A 21,715-nucleotide genomic window follows, 5' to 3' on the forward strand; every position below is an offset into this window, starting at 1 on the left:
ACCTCCGCCTTAATCAGAACCACCTCTCCTTCAGAAAGCAGCTAAAAACTTGGATATTCGATAAATAATAGCACCCCCCCCCCCCCCCAGCGCCTTGAGACCCTCTGGGTGAGTAGTGCGCTATATAAATCTCTGAACTTGAACTTGAACTATGGGGAAGGGTGTTGTCTCCATGTTCTTTCAGCTAGTCTCAGTGAGCGTCTTTATTTATTCAGGTGTAGGGTGAACCATGATTTAGAGGGGAATTTTTTTTGCGTTTTCGTTTTCAGAGGGGCGAGTTGGTCTAAAACCTCAGAGACAGTTTTGTTAAAATGCTCAGTGAGTTCATTCGCATTTGAAGAGAGGGGGGGTGAGACTGAGTTGGGATTGGAGTTTATGTTCTAAAGCGCCGGGGGGGATTTGCCTGAGATTTCTGGTCACATTTGTAGTATTATTGTTTTTTTTAGGGGCAGGTGGGGTAGGCGGGGAGATCGTGAACAGAATGAGATGGTGATCAGACCAATCGATTGGGATGATGTTGGATAAGGATGTCAAATCAGGGTTGGAGATGATGGCATCAAGAATAGCTCCTTTGGTGTGGGTGGGGGAGTGGCAAAGTTGCGTGAGGTCGCTAATCTCAAGAAGGCTATTGAGATGGTTGGTTGCAGGGTCATCGGGTTTATTCAAGTTCAGGTTGAGATCTCCTAGGAAGAGATTTTTGGAGTTGGAAAGAAGCGATTTAGTTAGAAGGTCCGGTAGTTCTTCGGCAAAGGGAAGGGATTCTCCAGGAGGGTGGTAGATGTTATGAAGTCATATTGGGGGGGAGCTTTTAATTTTAAGTTCAGCTCATAAGTATTCAAAGGTAGTGTAGTCGGTGTTATTAATTGGGGAGAGTTGAAGTTCTTCTTTGTAAATGATTGCTAGACTTCCCCCGATTCTTTCAAGTCTGTCTTTTCTGAGAATAGAGTAGCCGGGGGGGGGGGCAGAAGGTCAAGGATGGGTGTAGAGTGGTCTTTGAGCCAGGTTTCAGTGAGAAAGGCAAAATCAGCATCCTCATTGAGAATGGTTTCTGAAATTTTGGATGCATGTCGGACAGCCGAGCTGAAGTTCACGAGCATGCAGGTAAGGGGTTTAGGGTTGGTGTTAGGGGCGGGGAGAAGTTGAATGCTGGTGAGTTGAGGGGGGTCTGGGGGAGCTCGGCGACTCGGAATTCTGCTGGTTCCTAAGATGACAGGAATATTGGAGTGAGGGGGGATAGGGTCTTTAGGAGGGGGATTGTTAAGGTAGGCATTGCAGAGGGCAGAGAGAACGGGAGCGGAGTAGGAATTCAGGGTTCGTAGGGGTCTATGGAAGCGGGTGAGGAGAGGTGTTGTTACCCAGTGTTTGGGATATTAGTGTTTTCGAGGGCAAGCACATGGGGCAGAGGGCAAAGAGGGGCGGGCTATGGGTTTGTAGGAATTGAACCAATTGAAATCTTTTCTGAGTAGGGTAAGTTCGGTAGCCAGGGAAGAAAGATTGTAGTCCAGGTTACAAAGTGTCTGACTAAGATTGGAGAGGAGTGAAGTGGAAGAGGTTGTGATGGAGGAGGGGTCAGGAAAGGAGTGGCTAGAGAGAGAAGGTTGGTAGCTTAGAGTGGGAGGTGGGTCGGGGGGATAGAGTAGGTGGGACCGTGTTTGGTGGAGGATTAGCGAGGGTCGGGGGAGGGAAGGGGTGGAAGGGCCGGTGTAAGGAGGGATGGCTGGGTGTGATGTGTGATGGTCTGGTGGGGGGTGGGGGAAGGGGGAAGGGGAGATGTGGGGACGTGGTGTGTGATGGTCTGGTAGGGGGTGGGGGAGAAAGGGAGAGAGGTGGGGAAAAAAGAGGGGTAAGAGGGGATGTGGTAACTACGTAGTGGGTGGAAGTGTAGTTTGAGTAGGAAGAGGTAGGGGTATGAGGGGGAATGGGCGTTAAGGGACTGTTTGGAGGGGAAGAGGTGTACTAGGGAGAAGGTAAGGTTTTGGAGTTGGATGGTCAATAGGGGACGTGGGGGTTTGAGAGAGTGTTGGTTGGTCTTTGGTTGGTTCCAGAGAGGTGGGTAGGGTAGAAGTTAAGGAGAGGGATGAGTCATTACGGGAAGGAGTGTCATGGGGGGTGTTGTTTGTCTCTGGGAGGTGGAGGAGAGTTGGACGGGGGAGTGAGGGGGGCTTGTGAAGGGCGAGGGGATAGGGTTGCGACAGGGGGTAGTTCAAGTAGAGGTGCCAGAATTGGGGTTATAGTACGGGGGCTGTCATTAGGGAGAGGGTTGGAAGTTGGGGCGGCCGTGGGGGGTCCGTTGTGGTTTTGGGGCTGATATGGTGTTGGAGGAGGAGTAGGTAGAGACAGCTGGTCCGAAAGAGTGCTGAAGAGGAGTTCAAAAATAGTGAGGTGCTGCTCTGAGGCTTGAATTAGAATGTTTCCAGTTTTGTAGACAGAAATGGTTATTTCACCAGGTAAAAGAGAGGTAGGAGAAGTGGCAAGTTTGTGACCATGGGGGATTTTAATTGAGATGGATACTGGGAGGTGTTGTAAAATGGTGTTCTTCCATTTGGAGGGGCGTTTGGTGTAGAAAATATAATTAGGGGACGTGGGGCTGTGATAATTGTCTAAAATAAGGATTTCAGAATGTCGGATAAGGAATTTATGTTTGAAGTTCTTTTTGGCATTTTTTGAGAGGATGGGAGGGCATGAAATGGTCCAAGAGTTGGGACCATGTTTGGAGAGGGCGGGGTGTTTGTCAGGTAGGGAATGAGAGGGGCATGGTGTGTTGGTGAAATTGAGGTGGGACATAGAGGTGAGGTTTGGCTGGGGGAGAGTAGGGGGTGCCAAGAGAGGGGGAGAAGTTTAGAAGAAGGAGTGGGTAATGGCTTGGAGGGGGGTGCGGGAAGGCGGGAGGAGCAATGGGGTGAAACTACAATGAGAGCAATACAGAGGGCATGCAGGGCTCATGGCATTATTAGGGAGTGTGTAGCAACACTATGGAAAAGGTGAGGCAGTGATATGGGGAGATGACAGTATATAATTGCCAAGATATTAGCATAAGCTGGTGGTCTTGTTGGCAAGGACGTATCAGTGTTCCTGATCAGCCCACAGGTCAGAATTATTAGTAGGATTGACACTATCTTCAGGTTAGGTTAAAAGGCACAAGTCCAGTTCAGTTCAGTGAGCTACCAGGGGGAGGGGGCTTACAGTAAGTATGGTGGGGGATCGTTGAGGTGGGCGCAGGTGTCAGGTCCCCCAGTGGGTGCACAGGCGTCCTTGAGTCTTAGGCACACACACACACTGTTAGGGCTGGGGTTCAGGGCCAGGGAGAGGAGACTTACAGTAAGTATAGTGGAGGATCATTGCGGTGGGAGCAGGTGTCAGTGGGTGCACAGGAGTCCTTGAGTCTCAGACACACACGCCCAGTTAGGGTGGGGGCTCGGGCCAGGCAGAGGAGGCTTGGGGTAGGTATGGACCCCCAGTGGGTGCACAGGAGTCCTTGAGTCTCAGGCAAACACATACAGTTAAGGTGGGGTCCCGGGCCAGGGAGAGGAGGCTTGGGGTACGTATGGTGGAGGTTCGTTGAGGTGGGAGCAGGTGTCCGGTTCCTCAGTGGGTGCACAGGAGTCCTTGAGTCTCAGGCAAACACACACAGTTAGGGTGGGGGGCTTGGCCCAGGTAGAGGAGGCTTAGGGTAGGTATGGTTGAGGTTCGTTGAGGTGGGAGCAGGAGTCAGGTTACCCAGTGGGTGCACAGGCGTCCTTATGTCTCAGGCACACACACCCTGTTAGGGCGGGTGCTCAGGGCCAGGGAGAGGAGGCTTAGGGTAGGTACGGTGGCAGATCGTTAAAGTGGGAGCAGGTGTCAGGACCCCCAGTGGGTGCACAGGAGTCTCAGGCACAGACACACAGTTAGGTTGGAGGCTCAGGGTAACATCAGCATGCCAAGCGGGGCCAGCGGACTGAACCGACGCCCGAAAGAGTGGTCTTATGTGAGGGGCCAATGATCCACCATTCTGGGTGTGCGCCTGGTTGGGGGCGCTTCATCTCGAGCAAACCAAAGGCAGGCACACTGCATGCAGACCAATGGTGCGACAAATGTCAATACTCTCCACCGCTGTTAGAAATGGGGTGACCAATTCTACGGGGGATAGCATGGAGCAGAGCGGGCAGGCCAAACTTCTGAGGACATGTGTGAAGCATCCATGCAGTACCCACAGACGACACACCAGGCACACCACAAAAGAGACACGACACCGGTTTGGATGTAAAGGAATAACTCATGTTTTGTCTCCAACCTGCAAAAGTAAGACACAGTAATCACAGTGGGGCGCCAACGGGCGCCAGGGCAATGTACACCAGGGGGGTTATTTACAGGGGTAATCAGAAAAAGAATAAAAAGGTAAGTCCGTTAGTTTCCAGGGCTGAAATAAAACAAAGCGTTATCAAATGATATAGAACATCAGCAACATCGATGTGAGGGAAAGAACACTAGGCATGAAAATGGCCACCACATTTACACTGTTTTACTGTCCGCCATCATGTATAAACTCCTTAGGCCAGCAACGCTGTGCGCATAAACATGGCATCAACAACATTAGCAACAGGAGGTAAACCTAAAACATGTCAGGCATAAATCACATTTATCATGGGGCCTCAACATAAGCACCTGGGCACAGCCATAAGTATACCCACGGCAGGAAACCTCACCAGCAGCTCAATATCACCTTGTTAGTGTAAACTCTAGACCAGCATACATCACCCCAGCCCTACACCTATGAAACTGGGGCAGGGAGGCCTTATCAGGGGGCAGATTAGTCTCTCACCACACCCGTGGCCACTGCCCACTGTCCAGCGGGGCAGTGGTGCAAAATCCAGTCGGCGCAGTTACGTAGGGGCCCTCAAAACAACACTGGGACGTTGTAGTCCCTCTTCTGGGCCCAAGGCTCCAAGAATGCCTTAATCGCTGCAGCGACCTGCCACCGCGGCGTCGCTGTGTAGCCCCCGGGGCACTGTGGTCCTTTCTGTGGTGGGGCCCCCCCTGGGGGCTTCAATCGTTTCTGCTGCATGTTGCAGCTGCCCACTGCCAAGTGGGGCAGCTGGACAATCACACTGGCGCAAAAGGGGGGGGCGAGCACCGACCCTGTGCCCCGACACACCCCCAACCCACTCACAGTTGAGCCCCACTCACTGGCTCTCAGGGCAGGCTCCGACCGGGACTCCAGGTCAGCTGGCAGGCTGCACACTCCGCGGGGCGCTCCCTTCCACACGGGGCCCTGCATGCGCCAGCGCTGCCTCCTTCCGTCTTCACCCGGGCCCCCTCTGCCTGGGACCCGGGACTTCAGTAGGCGGGCGCGGGGTTCAAAACGGCTTCGGAGGCCTTACTTCTCTCCCCTCCTGGGCGACCTCCCTTGCGGGGCACCCTCGGCTTCACCCGGTTCCTCCTTCTCCTGGGACCCGGGGCTTCTGTCGGCCTCTCACGGCTGCCCGACCAGCAGCCAATCGGTGCGCGGCCATTGGTGAGTGCAACCGCGAGGGCCAATGGCTGCGCGGCAACCAGCGGGGGCGCGGCTGATGACGCGGCGCCCCCGTCACATGGCGCAGATGGCGGCCTCAGGGCCCAGCGTGGCCTTCCCTGTACTACGCCCTCTCCTGGCTCCAGGGGCCGCCGCAACGATGCACTCTGCAGCGGTGATCTCCTCGATGTAGCGCCGGGCCGCGGTGGTGATTTTCGGCCCCAGGTGCAACCAGCAGGCAGCGCTACAGGCTCCACGGCGCCCGGGCTGCGACGGTGATGGGCAGGTAATTTCCTTTTACCGGGGCAATACGGGGTAGGCTCCCGTTCACGAATCACGCATAACACGCGGGGTAGGCACCCGCTAGCTTCCCAGGCATGTAAAGCGCCACCGCTACTCGGGGTGGGCACCCTCGGCGCTTCCCAAATCAGTTCCTTTAGGCCAAGCAGCACTCCTGCAGCACAGCACTTTGGGGGCACAGTCCTCCTAATACAGCGCTGTAGGATCATGCAATATAGCGCTTAGCAGGCAGCCCTTCTCTTGGGCAAGGCAGCGCTTCGCAGGCACCATTCCTCACAGCACAGCGCTTTAGGGGTATAGCGCTTGGGGGGCAGGCAGTCCCAATAGCATGCCCCAGGGTAACGCTCCTCACCTCCTGGGGGCGGGGGTCCAGTCCAAGGCTTTTAGGCGCAGCGCTTGCGTGGCGCCAGGTCTCACTGACCCGGGGGGGGGCCTCCTTCTCCATGGGGCCAGGGGACAGAGCAGCAGGCACTACTGGGCCAGGTCAGCAGTTAGTGGGGACTCATCAAAACAGGGCGGTAGGCTTCCACCATCCTTCACTGTAGCGTGGCCCTCCTCCTACACAGCAGCCTGAACTCCTGAAGTGGGGCTTCCACTAGCCCTGGGGACAGCAGAGGGGTTCTAGATGGGTGCAGGGTCCAGCACACAGGCCCAAGTGGCGGTATCCCCTGGCAGCAGGGCCCCTCACGTTCCTGTCCCAGCTCTGTCTCAGCACATGTAGGAGTAGAGCACCCTGGGTGCCAGGCTTTCCCTCCAAAAGCAGGGATGGCTGGCAGCGCCTTGAGACCCTCCGGGTGAGTAGTGCGCTATATAAATGTTATGATTGATTGATTGGGTACCAGACACTAGACCGCTAACCTCCTGCAGTCAGGTGGCACAACGCACAGCCATGGCATCCATTTTAAATGCAGCATTCCATCAGGGTACATTTTACACAATGGGGGGAAAATAAGTGCACACCATTGCATCACATTATCACATTAACATGGCGTCTCACACCACACATGGCCTATACAGTAACCTTTACCATGGGGAGACATCCTGAATTAGGGGGGTGAAAAGCGAAAAATTTTGGGGAAAGGGTCAAGTCCAACAACCGCCCTTTTGGGTCATCTCGCCATTTCTGGAAAGCAGTCCCTTCCACTTACCTGACTAGACTGTGCCTCCAAAAGTCCAAGGGCTGGGCTGGACTGGGCAGAGGGGCCACCAATCTGCAGTATCAGGAAGTGCTGATTTATGTAAGCAGAAGAGCTGTAAACACTCCAGCCCTAAGCTGTCACAAAGTTCACCTGTGTCTGCCAGCCAGAAGAGAGAGGACAGATTCCCCAACGCATACCCGACACAACAGTACGATAAAAGGGAAAACAATCAGCCCACACTCTGACTTGTCATACCAACGCTTCAGGGACAATGCTGGTGCTGTGCAGGCAAGGAAAACAAAAGTTCTTAGCTGACATCTGCCACTTCACACGCTGCAGGTGTTTATAGCAAGTTATGGACAACTGCATGTCTTTAATGATGCTGCAGGCAATGTTTGCTGTGGTATACGGAAATTCCAAGTAAACCAGGAGTACCAGACCAAGCAGGCCTACAAACAACCAAAATACATCTTCCCTTACACTCACCTTCACAGCTACCCCTCTGGACTGTACTTCAAATGCGACAGGCGTGCCAATAAAAAAAGGAAGCTGCGGTCTGCCATATCATAAGCACTACAGATGTTATACAGGCTACAAAAGATGTTCATTGTGCATATAAGTTTGCTGTGACAATGTTTATGTAACAGAGAAATCTGCAGTAAAACACCACCAGTTCAGATGGTACAATCCCAAAAGAACCCTTCATTCATCAGGAGCTAAACTTGTGAGCATACCGCCCACAAAGAAAGCTTCATGGGGCGGGAGAAGTTTCATCACAGGGGCAGCCAAGGCCTGAAACACCCTCCCGTGCAGTCTGAGAAACTTCACAGACCTTCTATCCTTCAGGAAGCAACTTAAGACTTGGCTTTTCAACGAATAAACCCCATACAGCCATACCTGCTCTCCATGCCACAATGTCTTTCAGTAGAGTTGAGCTAGCGCCAGGACACCCCAGGGTAATCGTGCACTCTATAAATAAATTAACATAACATAGCATAACAAACACGATGCACCAGACCCTACATGCCCACAAACAGCCAAAACAAATCTGTTTATACTCAGCCCTGTCACACCTAGAAGCATTCGAAAACATTATTGGCACTGGGCGAAGCAAGGAAAATCACTCTGTGTGTTTGAGCTTGCTTCAGGGAAGAACCACTTTGTTGTAATATCAGGGAAATCATCATTAAAATTCAGCGCAAAAGACTTATTAGACCTACAAACTGCCAAAATAAACCATCCCACACACTGACCTCCACAGCTACCTAGGGACATCTTAAGAATTTTGTGGGCCCTGGGCCAAATTTATTTGGGGGGCCTATTTGTAACAGCTTTAAATGTATGATTCCCCATTAGCGGACTGAAGTTTGCAAGAGTCACGACTAAACAACTAATCCCCATCTCTACGTGATTAAGCACCTACGTGAGAGGACTAAAACGAACATCCTTCACTCCCATGTGACTCACGCACCCGGTTGAGAGGACTGTCGTGTTGCGCATATTATTGTCTTGATAAAGACCCGCAGCGACTGAAAAGATTGGCGCGTTCAGGGTCGAAACGTCGACATTTTTTCCAGGCCATATACACTTGGAGCCTCCAACAAATTGGAAAGAAATGAAAGGGTCCCAAGATTGTATTAGTTATTGGTCTTATGAAATAATTTGTATATAAATGTATATTTTCTTGTATGAATTTTGAAATAATTTTGTTGCTAACAAGTCCATTATTTATGATTGTCACTTGTTTTTGCATGGTATTTGATATACTGACAGTTATTGTAGATAAATGTACAGAAATGACGCATTGATTTATAAAAACATGATAAAGATATTACAAATCAGTATTTAGAGTTATTATATTATTTTTCAGTCGAAGAGATTTGTTACAGAATTTTAGAGGGGTTCTGTTGGTTCTATCAGGAGGGGTGTATAAAGGAAACTGTTTTGGACAATTTACATGTGGCTAAAACCCGACAGAACCACTATTGTTTAAATTACATTAAATATACAAGCTGAAAAAAATTGCAAATGTACAAGTTATAAAGTCACACAGGGAAGAGATATAAACAGAAATAAATTGCAAATGTACAAGTAGTAAAGTCACACAGGGAAGAGACAAATACAAAAAATTGCAGATGTACAGGTTGTAAAGTCACTCAAGGAAGAGATACAAACGGATAAGCTCTAAGAGTCACATTTATAAAAACATGATAAAGATATTACAAATCAGTATTTAGAGTTATTATATTATTTTTCAGTCGAAGAGATTTGTTACAGAATTTTAGAGGGGTTCTGTTGGTTCTATCAGGAGGAGTGTATAAAGGAAACTGTTTTGGACAATTTACATGTGGCTAAAACCCGACAGAACCACTATTGTTTAAATTATATATTACCCAGGTTCTGAGGGACACAGGGTTAACCCCGTTGCTTGTATAAAGATGTATATTTAATGTAACGCATGTAATCCTAAGTCCTTATGTATCGCAACTGGTTCTTATGTAAAGCGCTCTGACACCTTCCGGTAATGTTTGCGCTATATAAAATCGCATTAAATAAAAATAAAACCAAAGGGTGTACGTTCTGATATCCATCTTAATGTAGTGATTTTTCTGCTTGGTTTTAATTACAATCGACCTATCGCTTTCCTTCCTTTTCCGTCAAAAATATTTGAAAAAATCATGAATCATCAGCTGGCTAATTACATCGACCAGAATAATCTTCTTGATGAGACCCAATTCGGATTCAGGAAGGGTCACGGAACTGAAACCGCCCTAATAAAGGCGGCAGAGGAGATCAGAGTGATCATGGATCAAGGAGGTGCAGCAGTCCTAATATTACTGGACTTGTCTGCGACCTTCGACACGGTCGATCATAATACTCTGATCGACCGTGTCGGAAAGCTTGGCATTCAGAACAAATCAAATCACTGCTGTCGTCTTTTCTTTCTGCCGTGAGCAGTCAGTTAAACTGGGTGACTTCTTCTCCCCTGTTTTCACTTCACCCTGTGGTGTTCCCCAGGGATCCTCGCTAAGTCCAACGTTATTTAACATCTATGTGTCGGACTTGGCGAGGGTCATTAAATCATACGGTATTGGGTTAACATCTTATGCCGATGACACCCAGTTGGTACTGGCTGTTCATAATAATGGAGGAACAGTTGCGGCCAACTTTCAGGCTGGTATGATGGCAATCAGTTCCTGGATGGACCATAACTGTTTAAAATTAAACTCAGACAAGACGGAGGTCATAATATTTGGCAGTCTGACCCCGTCTTGGTCTCCAGTATGGTGGCCTTCTGAATTAGGCCTTCCCCCAACTCCGGTCAATAAAGTCAGGAATTTAGGAGTTCTATTTGACAACAAGTTGGCATTTGTAAGCCATGCCAATGCGGTAGTTTCAGCATCTTTTTATACTTTAAAGATGATTAAGAAATTACTTCCGTTTTTGCCAGCCAGTGCAGGCAAGACCCTGATGTCAACCTTGGTTCTTTCCAAGGTTGACTATTGTAATGGATTACTCCTAAATGCCCAAGAACAAGTACTGAACAAGTTACAACTTGTTCAAAACACCGCCGCTAGAATCCTGACCAACACTTCAAAATTTTCATCCATTTCCCCTATGATCCGACAACTGCACTGGCTTCCAATTAGGAGCCGCATTAAATTTAAGGCGTTATGCATCACCTACAAGGCTAGGAACAGCATGGGACCAGAATTAAAAAAAAAGCCTTGTTAGTTAACACGCCTAAAAGAGCATTGCGCTCCGCTGCAGCCAATTTGCTACAAATTCCGAGTACTAAAAAAGTGAATTGGGGGGACAGACGCTTCACTGTTGCGGCCCCTAGGCTATGGAACACTCTTCCCCTCCAAATAAAATCCTGTCCTTCCTTGATGAGTTTTCGGAGACAATTAAAAACGTGGCTTTTTATTCAATAAGATCTTGATCTCCACTTGCACATGATCTGTACAGCGCCGAGACACCTTAGGGTATTTGGGCGCTAAATAAATTGCATAAATAAATACAATTACATTTCACTGTCTCATGAAGCACACTTAAACCCTTGTAACCATGTGATATATGCAAAGCGACACTTGTATGCGTCTTGTCTCGTTTTGTAAAATTGCACACACAGAAACACAATGGTCATGTCTTACGAATTCATGTAACTTTTCATTTCAGAGACAAACACGTGTGCCCAAGGAAAACCTATCTGTCCGCGCCGAGTCAGATGTGCAATCTTGGGAACGCACACGTTCCATTAATCGTGCTTCGGAAGTCGAGGAGACAAAGTCTGCACATTTTATGGGATACAGCATTTTATCTATCTCTTCCTTTAGGCAGCTGCGGTTTTAGCCATTTCACCCGCTGCTACAGTTTATTTTATTTTATTTTATTTGTTTGAAAAGTTTTATATAGCGCTGGCTAGACCCGGAGGTATCAGAGCGCTTTACATGAGGACGAACATTGTTTCAGAGCATAGTTACAAGTTACATGAGTTACTGGAGCGAAGTTACATGTGTTAAATGTTATTCCACCTCCAAATACCAACAAGGGGCGACAGGGACAATGTCTGATGCTTTCTCACATGCATTGGTTTTTCAAGTTACTAGGCCAGAAATAAGAAAGATATTAAATGACTGCTAATTCCTGCAAAACTACGATATTAACACACACAGAGAAGTGTAGTTTTGCTGCCTCAGTGATCCCAGGCAATGCGATATCCAAATTTTTTTTATAGGTAACTGGTACACAAGAAGTCTCATACATAGGTGACAGCGTTTTGTGGTAAACACTGATTATTTTAAATGCGCATGCATGTTTAAGAGCACGAGCACAATGTGCCACAACTGTTTTCAATACAAACTGCTTTTAGACTGCATTCTGTCAGAGATTTTACAAAATTAAAGCAAAGTTACATTATCAAAATGCTAAATAAAGTTATTATGGAACTGTTAAAAAAAAGGATTACAACCACTTGCAACACGGGATACATAAAGATTAACATTTATGCTCTCCTAACAAAAGAAATATACTCGGCAACCTGCACCCAATATCTAACTAAATCACTGTGTAAATGTAAAAGAGAGAGCTTTACCTGTCTCCCTTTGGCTTTCGTTTCTGTACGATCTTCCCTATTGGCCGTCGCTCGCTTTCTGAGCAAGGGTTGCCACCGGGGCCCGTTACCCGTATTGATTCAAGGCCTTTGGGAGATTTCTTGAAGGTAAATTCAACTGGTTCGCCTTCTTTTAGGCTTCTAAACCCTTCCATGTGAAGCTTGCTTTATTACTCGGGTGCACTGTCAAGATGTCCACAGCACTCTCTGTAACTTATTCAAGAGTTTTATATAGTGCTGGCTAGACCCGGAGGTATCAGAGCGCTTTACATGAGGTTCAACAAAAATTACATTACAAGAATAAATCAGTTCCAATTTACATCAGGTGCTAGACAAAACAATTGCAAGAGCATAGAAGACGAGATAATTGAAGTGTAAAGGGGAAGGGGTAAGGGTAAAGGGCTAGGAGGGAGATACGGCAGAGAGACAAAAGGAAAGTCTGTCCAAAGTCCAGCTGGGTAGGTGACGGTCGGGGGGAAGTCCCAAAACCCATCTTCTCTATAGCTATCAGGTAGCTCCACCGGGCATTGGCCAAAGAGCTCGGTATCAATGGGAAAAACAATTAAAGAAACATGGAGGGCAAAATAAATGGAGCCTAGAGGGGAGGAGGCATGGAAGGAGAGAAGGGGGGGATAGGGGAAGAGACAACAGGGAGAGACTAAATAAGTCTGTCTAAAGGCGGACTGGGTAGGTGACGACCAACGAGGGAGTCCACGGCCCATCTCCCCTGTAGCTAAACCAGGTAGCTCCATCGGGCATCCGACAAAATTGTTCAGTCTCAATACATTGAGAGAGGAGAGAAGGAGAGATAAAAATGGAGGGAGGATGCGGGAAGCGACGACAGGAGAGAGGAAAGGAAGTCTGGCTGAAGACCGACTGGGTAGGTGACGTCCAAGGAGGGAAACCCCGAACTGTCTCCCATATAGCTAAACCAGGTAGCTCCATCGGGCATCAGACAAAATAGCTAGATCTCAAAGGACGAGGGAAAGTTCGCAGATAGACAGGGTGGGGACTAGGGGCCAGGACAGGTGAAGGCAGAGGTCAGCAGCAGGAAAGTGGAGAGGAGTAGAGCGAGGAGATAAACTGGGTGAGGACTAGGGCTAGGACAGGTGAAGGCAGAGGTCAATAGCACGAAAGTGGAGAGGAGTAGCGCGAGGAGGGTAGGGGGAAGGTAGTTCGGCAAGAAGTTCTCATGGATCTGGTGGGCAATAGTTGCCAGTTTAGCCAATGTGCGGGTACTCGGCTGATTCTCTGGTGCAATCTCAGGTACAGTCAGGTTCTGCGTGATTTTTGGTTACCCCATTTTGCAGGCTGGAGTGGATCTCTTTGCGTGCAGCCTAGATGAGTTTGCAGCATTGGATCTCCCAGCAGGGGTGGTGTACACGCAGGGACACATCAAAGTTGAGATGCGCACCTGCTAGACCTCCAGGTGTCGTTCACAGGAAGGCTATTTGTTCTCCCATCTAGGCAGGCCTCGTGTGACATGTATCGCGGTCAGCCGCCGCCATTAAAGCCCGGTAGGTGGGCGCGCAGTGCTGAAAGACCGGCAGACGGTAATATAGTCTGGGGCCCTTCTAATTGTGTCGGAGTGCAATGGCCGCATGTTCAGCACAAAGGAGCCACATCCTCGGCGGCACCGCTGCGCCCCTGGCTTCTCATCACGGCGCACCGGGGTGCCGCGGCGCACACTTTGGGAACCACCGCCCTAGACCAAAGCCCACTTTGCCCATGCCTTAAAACGTCTCTGCAGCTACCCTCTTGGTACAGGATATTAGGCACAGGCAGCAGGAGAGGCAATGAAAAAGGAAGTTGTCACCCACCGCCTTAATGTCAGGCGCTATCAAGACTCTGCATTGTCACAGCTATGTTTGTTTATACAATGGACGGCACTGATAGGCCACATACTATGATGGAGCGACAGACCAGCATGGCTTGATTAAACGCGAGGGTCCTCAGTGCATTGGCTGGTCGGACTGTTAAGGGCACTGTGTATTTCAGACAACACAGATGCACTCATTAGCACCGCGCTAGGCACTTAAATAAAGTTCTTGGTTGAATGTACCTCATATTCAGGGTGATCAATGTGATATATATGTGTGACTAATGCATTTTAGTGTTATGATGTGTGTAGTAATGAGGTATACACAATGAGTAGGTTCAAGCAGGATTTATTGATAAGAAGGACAGCTTAAACAACCACAGCTGCAAAGAGATGTCTTCATCATATCCAGCTCAGCAACAGATGAGAGTCAAAGGAAAACATTCTAAAGGCTTAACACTCTACTCAGTGACATAGTGAAATTCCAGAAAGCATGAGGAAATGGATTACCACACACCTCCCCCCTTTTGGAAAAAAAAAAAACAAAACAAAACAAAAAGCAAAAAAAAACAAAGTGTACAAAAAAAAATCAGGTTCTAATGTAATCTTTAAACTTTGAAGGAGCACATCTAATACGCTCACTACGTCTCAATGAAATGTCTTCCTGCTCAACACATGGTTGATTGTCAAAAGAGACACAAGGAGCAGGTTCTTCAGATCTAAGCATAGCATCAGAATTATTTACAATCACTTTATCTAAATTGTCATAAACTTCATGTGTACCAGAAAAACAATCAGGATTATGTTCTGAAACAGGTTTGACTGAGCAAGGACTATTAGAGAGAGGCTTGTATGGAACAAATTTCTCTAGGGAAGTAGATGTAGGAGTTTCTCTTTGTGAAGAAGTAACGAGGGGTTTGCATAGAGAAATTCTTCTTAAGTTCCATATTTTGCCCCCCTCGACTCTGACTGCTTTGCTAAAAACTTCAATGACTCTGATAGGATCAGACCATCTGGACACATTCTTGTTGAACAAACCACCCATTTTAACACGTACTCGATCACCAACTCTTACCCGGCAAGTATTGTACTTCTTTTTGGACGAATGTTGGATCATACTTTCCTGGTGTTTTTGGATTTTCTCTCTCAATACCTTAAAATCTACCTCGTAGGGAGAATCACCTTTTAGCCACCATGGAAAAAGACGAGAACCTGGTTTTCTTCCACGCAATAGTTCGAAAGGAGATAGCCCAGTGACTGAATTGGGGGACAACCGGTAAGTTAATAAAGTCGCTTGAAGCGCTTTTTTCCATTTCAAACCACTTTTAATGGCTAATTGGCAAGATTCTTTGATGACTCTGTTGAACCTCTCAACTTGGCCGTTGGCTTGTGGAAAATAATTAGAGGTTCTTTTGTGGACAATACCACAATTCTTGAGGAAACTTTCAAACTCATTGCCAATGAATTGTGGGCCATTGTCAGAGACAAGTTCCTCCGGTAAACCTTCCCTAGCAAAAATCTCATCAAGAAACTCAATGACATGTTCAGAGGAGGTTTTTTCAACAATTTTAAGTTCAGGCCACTTGGAGAAGTAGTCAATTAAGACTAGAGCAAACATCTCTTTACCAGACTGGTATCTAAAAGGTCCAATAATATCAATTGCTAACCTTCGCCAAGGACCATTGGCGTACTCAATTGGAGAAGTGTCAACAGCCAAACTCTTTACAGATTTGTCACTCAACGAGCAAGGTGAACAATTTCTGACCCAGCTATCTACCATTGAATCAATACCAGGCCACCAGTAGTGTTCCCTAATCCTTCTTTTGGTGGTGGACATTCCCATGTGCCCCTCATGAGCCAATCTGCAAATTTTCTCTCTGAGACTTGTGGGAGGTATGATTTTGTCTGATCTGAGAATAACGTCTCGAGATAACATTAAATCATCTTTAACTTTGTAAAACGACCCTAACTCACCAGAAAGTTTCCTTTCTTCAGGCCATCCCTTAACCAAATACTGCTTGACAAGATTCAAAACAGCATCGTTCTCCATGGCCTCTGACCAATTTTTCTCTGTAAGGATTAAACTACTATCCTGATCAGAGATTATATTGATATCTGCGAATGAATATGCAACATCACAATCAGAACTATCACCAACTTCTACACTGGCTGGAAAACGTGACATGCAATCTGCATGAACATTTAAACGACCAGGAATGTAAACAACCTCACAACGGTATTCCTGTAATTTTGCCGCTAGTCTCGCTAAGCGAGCAGTGAGAACTCTTCCACCACCAGCAGACAACATGGAAATTAGGGGTTTATGATCAGTTTTTAAAGAAAACTTTGTACCCCACAAAAATTGCCTGAAGTGCTGCGAAGCCCAGGTGCAAGCAAGCAGTTCTCTCTCTATTGTTGAGTAATTCCTCTCAGCATCACGCAGAGCTCGTGAAGCATAAGAGACAACGAACTCGCCAGATTTATCTTTTTGCATCAAGACAGCCCCTAACCCAACATTGCTTGCATCAACGTAGACAATACATTCTTTTCCCACAGAATAAGGCTTCAAAAATGGTGCTTCAACAATTTTGCGTTTCAAAATGGTAAAAGAATTCTCTTGCTCTTTTCCCCAAACAAATTTTGTATTCTTTTTTAGAAGGATTCTCAAAGGATACACAATATCTGAATAGTTTTTAACGAATTTCCCATAGAATTCAGTAAGCCCTAGGAAAGAAAGTAATTGTTCCTTAGAATTTGGGGAGGGAGCATTGACAATATTCTGAACATGATTAAGTTTGGGTTTGATACCAAGGCTTGATATTTCGTGTCCTAGGTACTCAACTTTGTCTTGTCTGAATTTGCACTTTTTAAATTTCAAAGTGAGACCTTTAGAGCGAACTTTCTCCAAGACACAAAATAAATTAGCATCATGATCAGAACGATTTTCCCCAAAAATTAAAATATCGTCCTGGAAAGCTATTGCCCCTTTGCAGTCTGTTAATAGTTCTTTCATAAGGCGCTGGAAAACGGAGGCTGCACTAGCTAACCCAAAGGGCATACGTAAATACTGAAACATGCCTTCAGGGGTGACAAAAGCAGTTAATTTCCTTGAGTCTTCATCTAATTCTACTTGGTGATAGGCGCTAGCTAAGTCAATAGAGGAGAATACTGTAGCGCCTGACAAAGCGGAAATTAGCTCGTGAATATTTGGTAAAGGGTGTTTATCAATCCAAATTTCCTTGTTGAGGCTGCGTAAATCCGCACATAAGCGGAGTTCGCCAGAACTCTTAAGGGAAATCACAATGGGTGAAACCCAAGGGGAAGATTCAATTGGTTCTATAATGTTCCTTTTTACTAAATCATCCAGTATTTCCTTCAGTTTGGATCTGTAAGCTAAAGGGACATTTCTTACTCTGTGTCTGACAGGAACAGCGTAATCATTGAGAACAATTTTGTGCTTGAAATCAATGTATTTCCCAAGTTTGTCGCTAAAAATCTCGGGAAATTTCTCGAGTACACTCTTAGTAAAATCTGGGTTAATGGAAGTATTGAAAGTTAAATTGACTAGAGAGTCAGTTATATGTTTTTCATGACGGGGTTCTTCAACATAAACAGGTGGAACAGAATTTGGATCTAACTTGATACCTAAGGCACGTTGATGAGGCCAACCAAGTAAGGAAACACCCTTAGTGGCAACATAAATCTTAACTTTGACATCCCAGTTTTTGAAAAATAATTTAGCCCAAAAGTAACCCTCTAATGCAATCCTGCGTCCTGTGTAACCACCAGGATATATATCTGGACTGAGGAGTTCCCTATTGTGCCAACATTTTTCAAAAATATCTTTGCCAATGATAGTGTACCAAGCACATGAATCAACAAAAATGTCAATTGGTTTGTCGTCCACGAGAATTGTACAGGAAGGAAAATTATTCTGAATACATTCATCAACAGAAAGTATACAATTTAGACTATTCAAAACTTCTTCTTCTTCAGGAGAAATATAGTTAATCCTATGGCCAGATCTACACACATTACCGAAGTGTCCTTTCTTCTTACATTTGATGCATACTTTTTCCCATGCAGGGCAACCCTTGTAGTTGCCAACATGGTTAGTGCTACCACATCTATAGCAAACAACTGTACTTTTTTTTGTAAAACTCTTATTATCATTAAAATTCTTAACATATTCTTTCTTAAATGTAGGCTTAGGATTAAAAGTATTCGGAGAGGATTTAACTATGGCAACTTCAACATCTGGAACATTAGTTTTTAAATTTTTCTCTCTAATCTCAGATACAAAAATTTCAGAGTGTTCTATACCCTTAGCTATGTTTACAACTGCAGCAAGGGTAGTCTCAGTACCTAACCAAAGTCTTTCTTGGATCTTTTTACTTTTGGTTTTCATCATGATTTGGTCTCTAAGAACTTGCTCATATGATATGGTTTCGAAAGAGCAAGTGCAAGCAAGAGAGCGTAAAGCTGCCACGTAGTCTTCTATCGTTTCATCCTGTTTCTGTTCACGAGAATAAAATTTAAACCTTTCCATCACAGTATTTATCCGTCTACCAAAACGGATTTTCATTTGTTTCGAAGCTTTATTAAACACATCCATATCTCCAGCATCTTCCAAAGGTGGTAGATTATCAAATTCTTTTATTCCAGCTCCACCAAGACAATGTCTTAGAAGAGCAAGTTTCCTTTTTGCGGAACAATCCTCATTTTCCAAAACATCTACATAGGCAATAAACATGGGAAACCAAAGATCCCATTCAATAGGAGGATCGCCTGCAACTTGCAGAAAATGAGGTGGTGCAGCAATGTTAGACATTTGTAAATATAAATCAGGGCAAAAATATGAATAATAAAATGTAATTAACTGGACTTGAAAATCTAAAAGTAGAAAAATTAATGTTGGTGGTGTGCAAATCACCGTAGTAAAAGATTTGCTGAAGTGGAGTTCTCAACTTTTAACTATTGATGTCTTGAAATTTGAGTGTTAAAAGCTTTTACATTTTTTTTTAAAAGTCGTTTTTCCTCTCTTAAAATGTTGTTGAAGTCTTTGACAACTAGCGTTAATTTGTTAAAAGGAACGCTGATTAACGCCGTAGGATTAGAAGAGGAAAGAAAAACAAGTATGAATAATGTTTCTACTGACACGAAGATTATGCTTCTGACTTAAGCAAGATGGCCGCCGAGAGCGTCAGTAGTGCGTGATGACGTGCGCAGTGACGCGTTTGATGAGTGGAGCTCTGCATAAACAATGGTGAAGGAGCAGGTTGAAGAACGCTCGTGAGATACCTCGTGAGTTCATAAAATGAGCGAACTGCAAGGCGCTCGAGAGGCGGAGCGTTCGAGGTGAGTCTTTTAAATATAAATATGGAACTGCAAGACGCTCGAGCGACGCTCGAGAGTAATCTATTTGTTGTAAACGAATACTTCACGTAGACTGTACAAGCTCTTTACTGTCAAATTTTCATGACACCGCTCGATAGTGCGGTCGAAAAGTAAAGGCACAGTGCGGAGAATTAAGTACAAATAGAAATGACTCACGTTTGAGCTGGCTCACGTTTAAGGATCAGTCAGATTTGGCTTATAGTTGAGGTTCAAACCGATGTATAATGATGGTCCACGATCTGTCTGTATGACGGAGAATCTTCTCAGTAGATAAACAGAGAAAACGTTCTTCTTTTTAAGTAAATTCCAATTTTCGCCAAAAATAGGAAAAAAATAAGCGAGTGAACGCTGCCTTCAATAAAATCACTGCTCCCAACGTCGCCAATAATTGTGTAGTAATGAGGTATACACAATGAGTAGGTTCAAGCAGGATTTATTGATAAGAAGGACAGCTTAAACAACCACAGCTGCAAAGAGATGTCTTCATCATATCCAGCTCAGCAACAGATGAGAGTCAAAGGAAAACATTCTAAAGGCTTAACACTCTACTCAGTGACATAGTGAAATTCCAGAAAGCATGAGGAAATGGATTACCACAATGTGGACACCACACTAACATGCATTAGACTGAAACCTGATTCTGATACTTGGCAGGGCTGTTATAGTTTACTTCTTCTTTTTTAGGTCGAGCTTGGGCAACGCATGTGCTGCTCTTCGAGCCATGCTGTATTCAGGTAGAGACTTGAAGATCCGCCCACTCTCCGCTCATTTTTCATTGGCTTGTGTCGTTGTTCACTGTAAACTGTGGCTGTTCATTGGAAAATAGGCTTAGTAGCCCCTCCTTAGTACCGCCTTGTCTCATTTTGTAACTTCCCGTTACTCGTGTTGTTACTCGGTAGGCTTTAAATACAGCTCCTGAGCACTATTTTCTCAAATAGATTTGTTCTGCATGCTGTTGCAAGAATGACACTCTCACTCCTAACACTTCTTTATTTATTTTTATAGCACGGGCGCAGAATGCATTTGCAATGAAATAGAGCTTGCATTTGCGAAAGTTTATGTAATTGGCATTGTAAACTACAATGCATTTTATTTATCTTTTAAAAACAACAAATAAATATAAATGCAGTCATTTACAATCCCAATAGCTCAAACTCTGGTAAATGCAAGACCTATTGCATTGCAAATGCTTGTGTTTATTCGCATGTGGAAGGTGCGCAAGGACTTGGATGAGAACGTAGGGACAATGCTACTGCAGAAGTCCTGCTAAATGTATAAACATAAAGCAAAATTATAAGAACGCTAAGGTTAAAAAACGCGGTTGGATACACTTTTAAAGTCTGGTTCAAGAATCTGTTTTCGTTATGATCCTACTCGACTTTCACAAATTCAGAGTTGACAGTATGCAAGGAAGTTTTCCTTATTTTCACCATATAGTAGATCACCAATGGTTACCAAAACACCTAAGCGTAGAAAACCACAATAAATCACAAGCAACTAACGGCAACCAACACAATAAAAACCAATTTCAAATGTAAAGTTAAAAAAAACACGACAAGTTGTACTATTGAAGTACGGTCCGGTAAAATACCAATAGCAAAATGGCCACCGCATTTACACTGTTTTATTGTCCGCTTTCTACTTTCACTGCCGCGCAAATGTGATGCTTCCGGTGTGCGTGGCCTCCCATCTTCCCTTGCGCGGCCGCCCTCTCTTTCCTTTCCTGCTTTAGGAGCAGAGACACCTACAGCTGCCATCATGGTGAGAGCGGGCCCGGTGCCACGATCTGCCTTCATCCTGTCTTTTGCCGCCCATGTGTTTCTTTGCACCATGACAGCTGGTGTCCTATGTCTGTTCTTTCTCCGTTGTCCGAAGTAGTGGAGTACGACACTCGCTGCGAGTGTTCTTTCGTGGGCCACTTCTTATGCCCCCCTTTCTCCGTTCTTGTCAGGGGACTGGGGTCGGGATGTGATGAGAAACCCCAGATGATATTTGCCGTCTTCCCATGTCCGAGTGCTATTGCGCGTTAATGCCATGTCCAGCTTTCTTGTCCATGTACCTCCTTCAGCTAGAGTCACCCTGCATTGAAGTTTCTCTGTAAAGAATCTGTTTAATTGTGAAATATTGTAAAAGCGGACACGTTTAAGAAGGCTCCATTTCGCTACTTCTAGCAAGTTAGTCGTTACATTTTTCAGTTGCAGCAGTTAACGAAGGCTTCTCTCTCAGGAACGGCTTCACGTTAAAACGGTGCTGTCCCCATTCTGGAACGGGTTTTAAATTGTTTATTATGATCGTGGGTACTTTTCGGTCATTATTTACAGTTCGTGTTGAAACATCACTGAGTCGTTTGTAATAACTTGCAACAACCCTAGAAGCGCCATGCCGCATTCATTCTTAGATGTTTCTAGTCTCAGCACAGCCTGGCTTCATCCATCGCTGCCTCTGATAACCGCTTG

The 21,715-nt window shown here is 45.7% G+C and overlaps 1 protein-coding gene across 1 annotated transcript in view; it reads left to right on the forward strand.

Annotated features, from left to right (window-relative positions):
• The first annotated feature begins 20,873 nt into the window (after positions 1-20,873).
• The window catches only part of RPL18 (ribosomal protein L18), a 40,333-nt gene continuing 39,491 nt past the window's right edge, over positions 20,874-21,715 (forward strand). The window contains exon 1 of the mRNA XM_078654943.1: positions 20,874-21,020. Coding sequence (XP_078511069.1) covers positions 21,018-21,020 — 3 coding nt within the window. The 5' untranslated portion in view covers positions 20,874-21,017. The remainder of the gene's footprint in view (positions 21,021-21,715) is intronic.

Source organism: Lissotriton helveticus, chromosome 7 (assembly GCF_964261635.1).
Source record: "Lissotriton helveticus chromosome 7, aLisHel1.1, whole genome shotgun sequence".
NCBI lineage: Eukaryota > Metazoa > Chordata > Amphibia > Caudata > Salamandridae > Lissotriton > Lissotriton helveticus.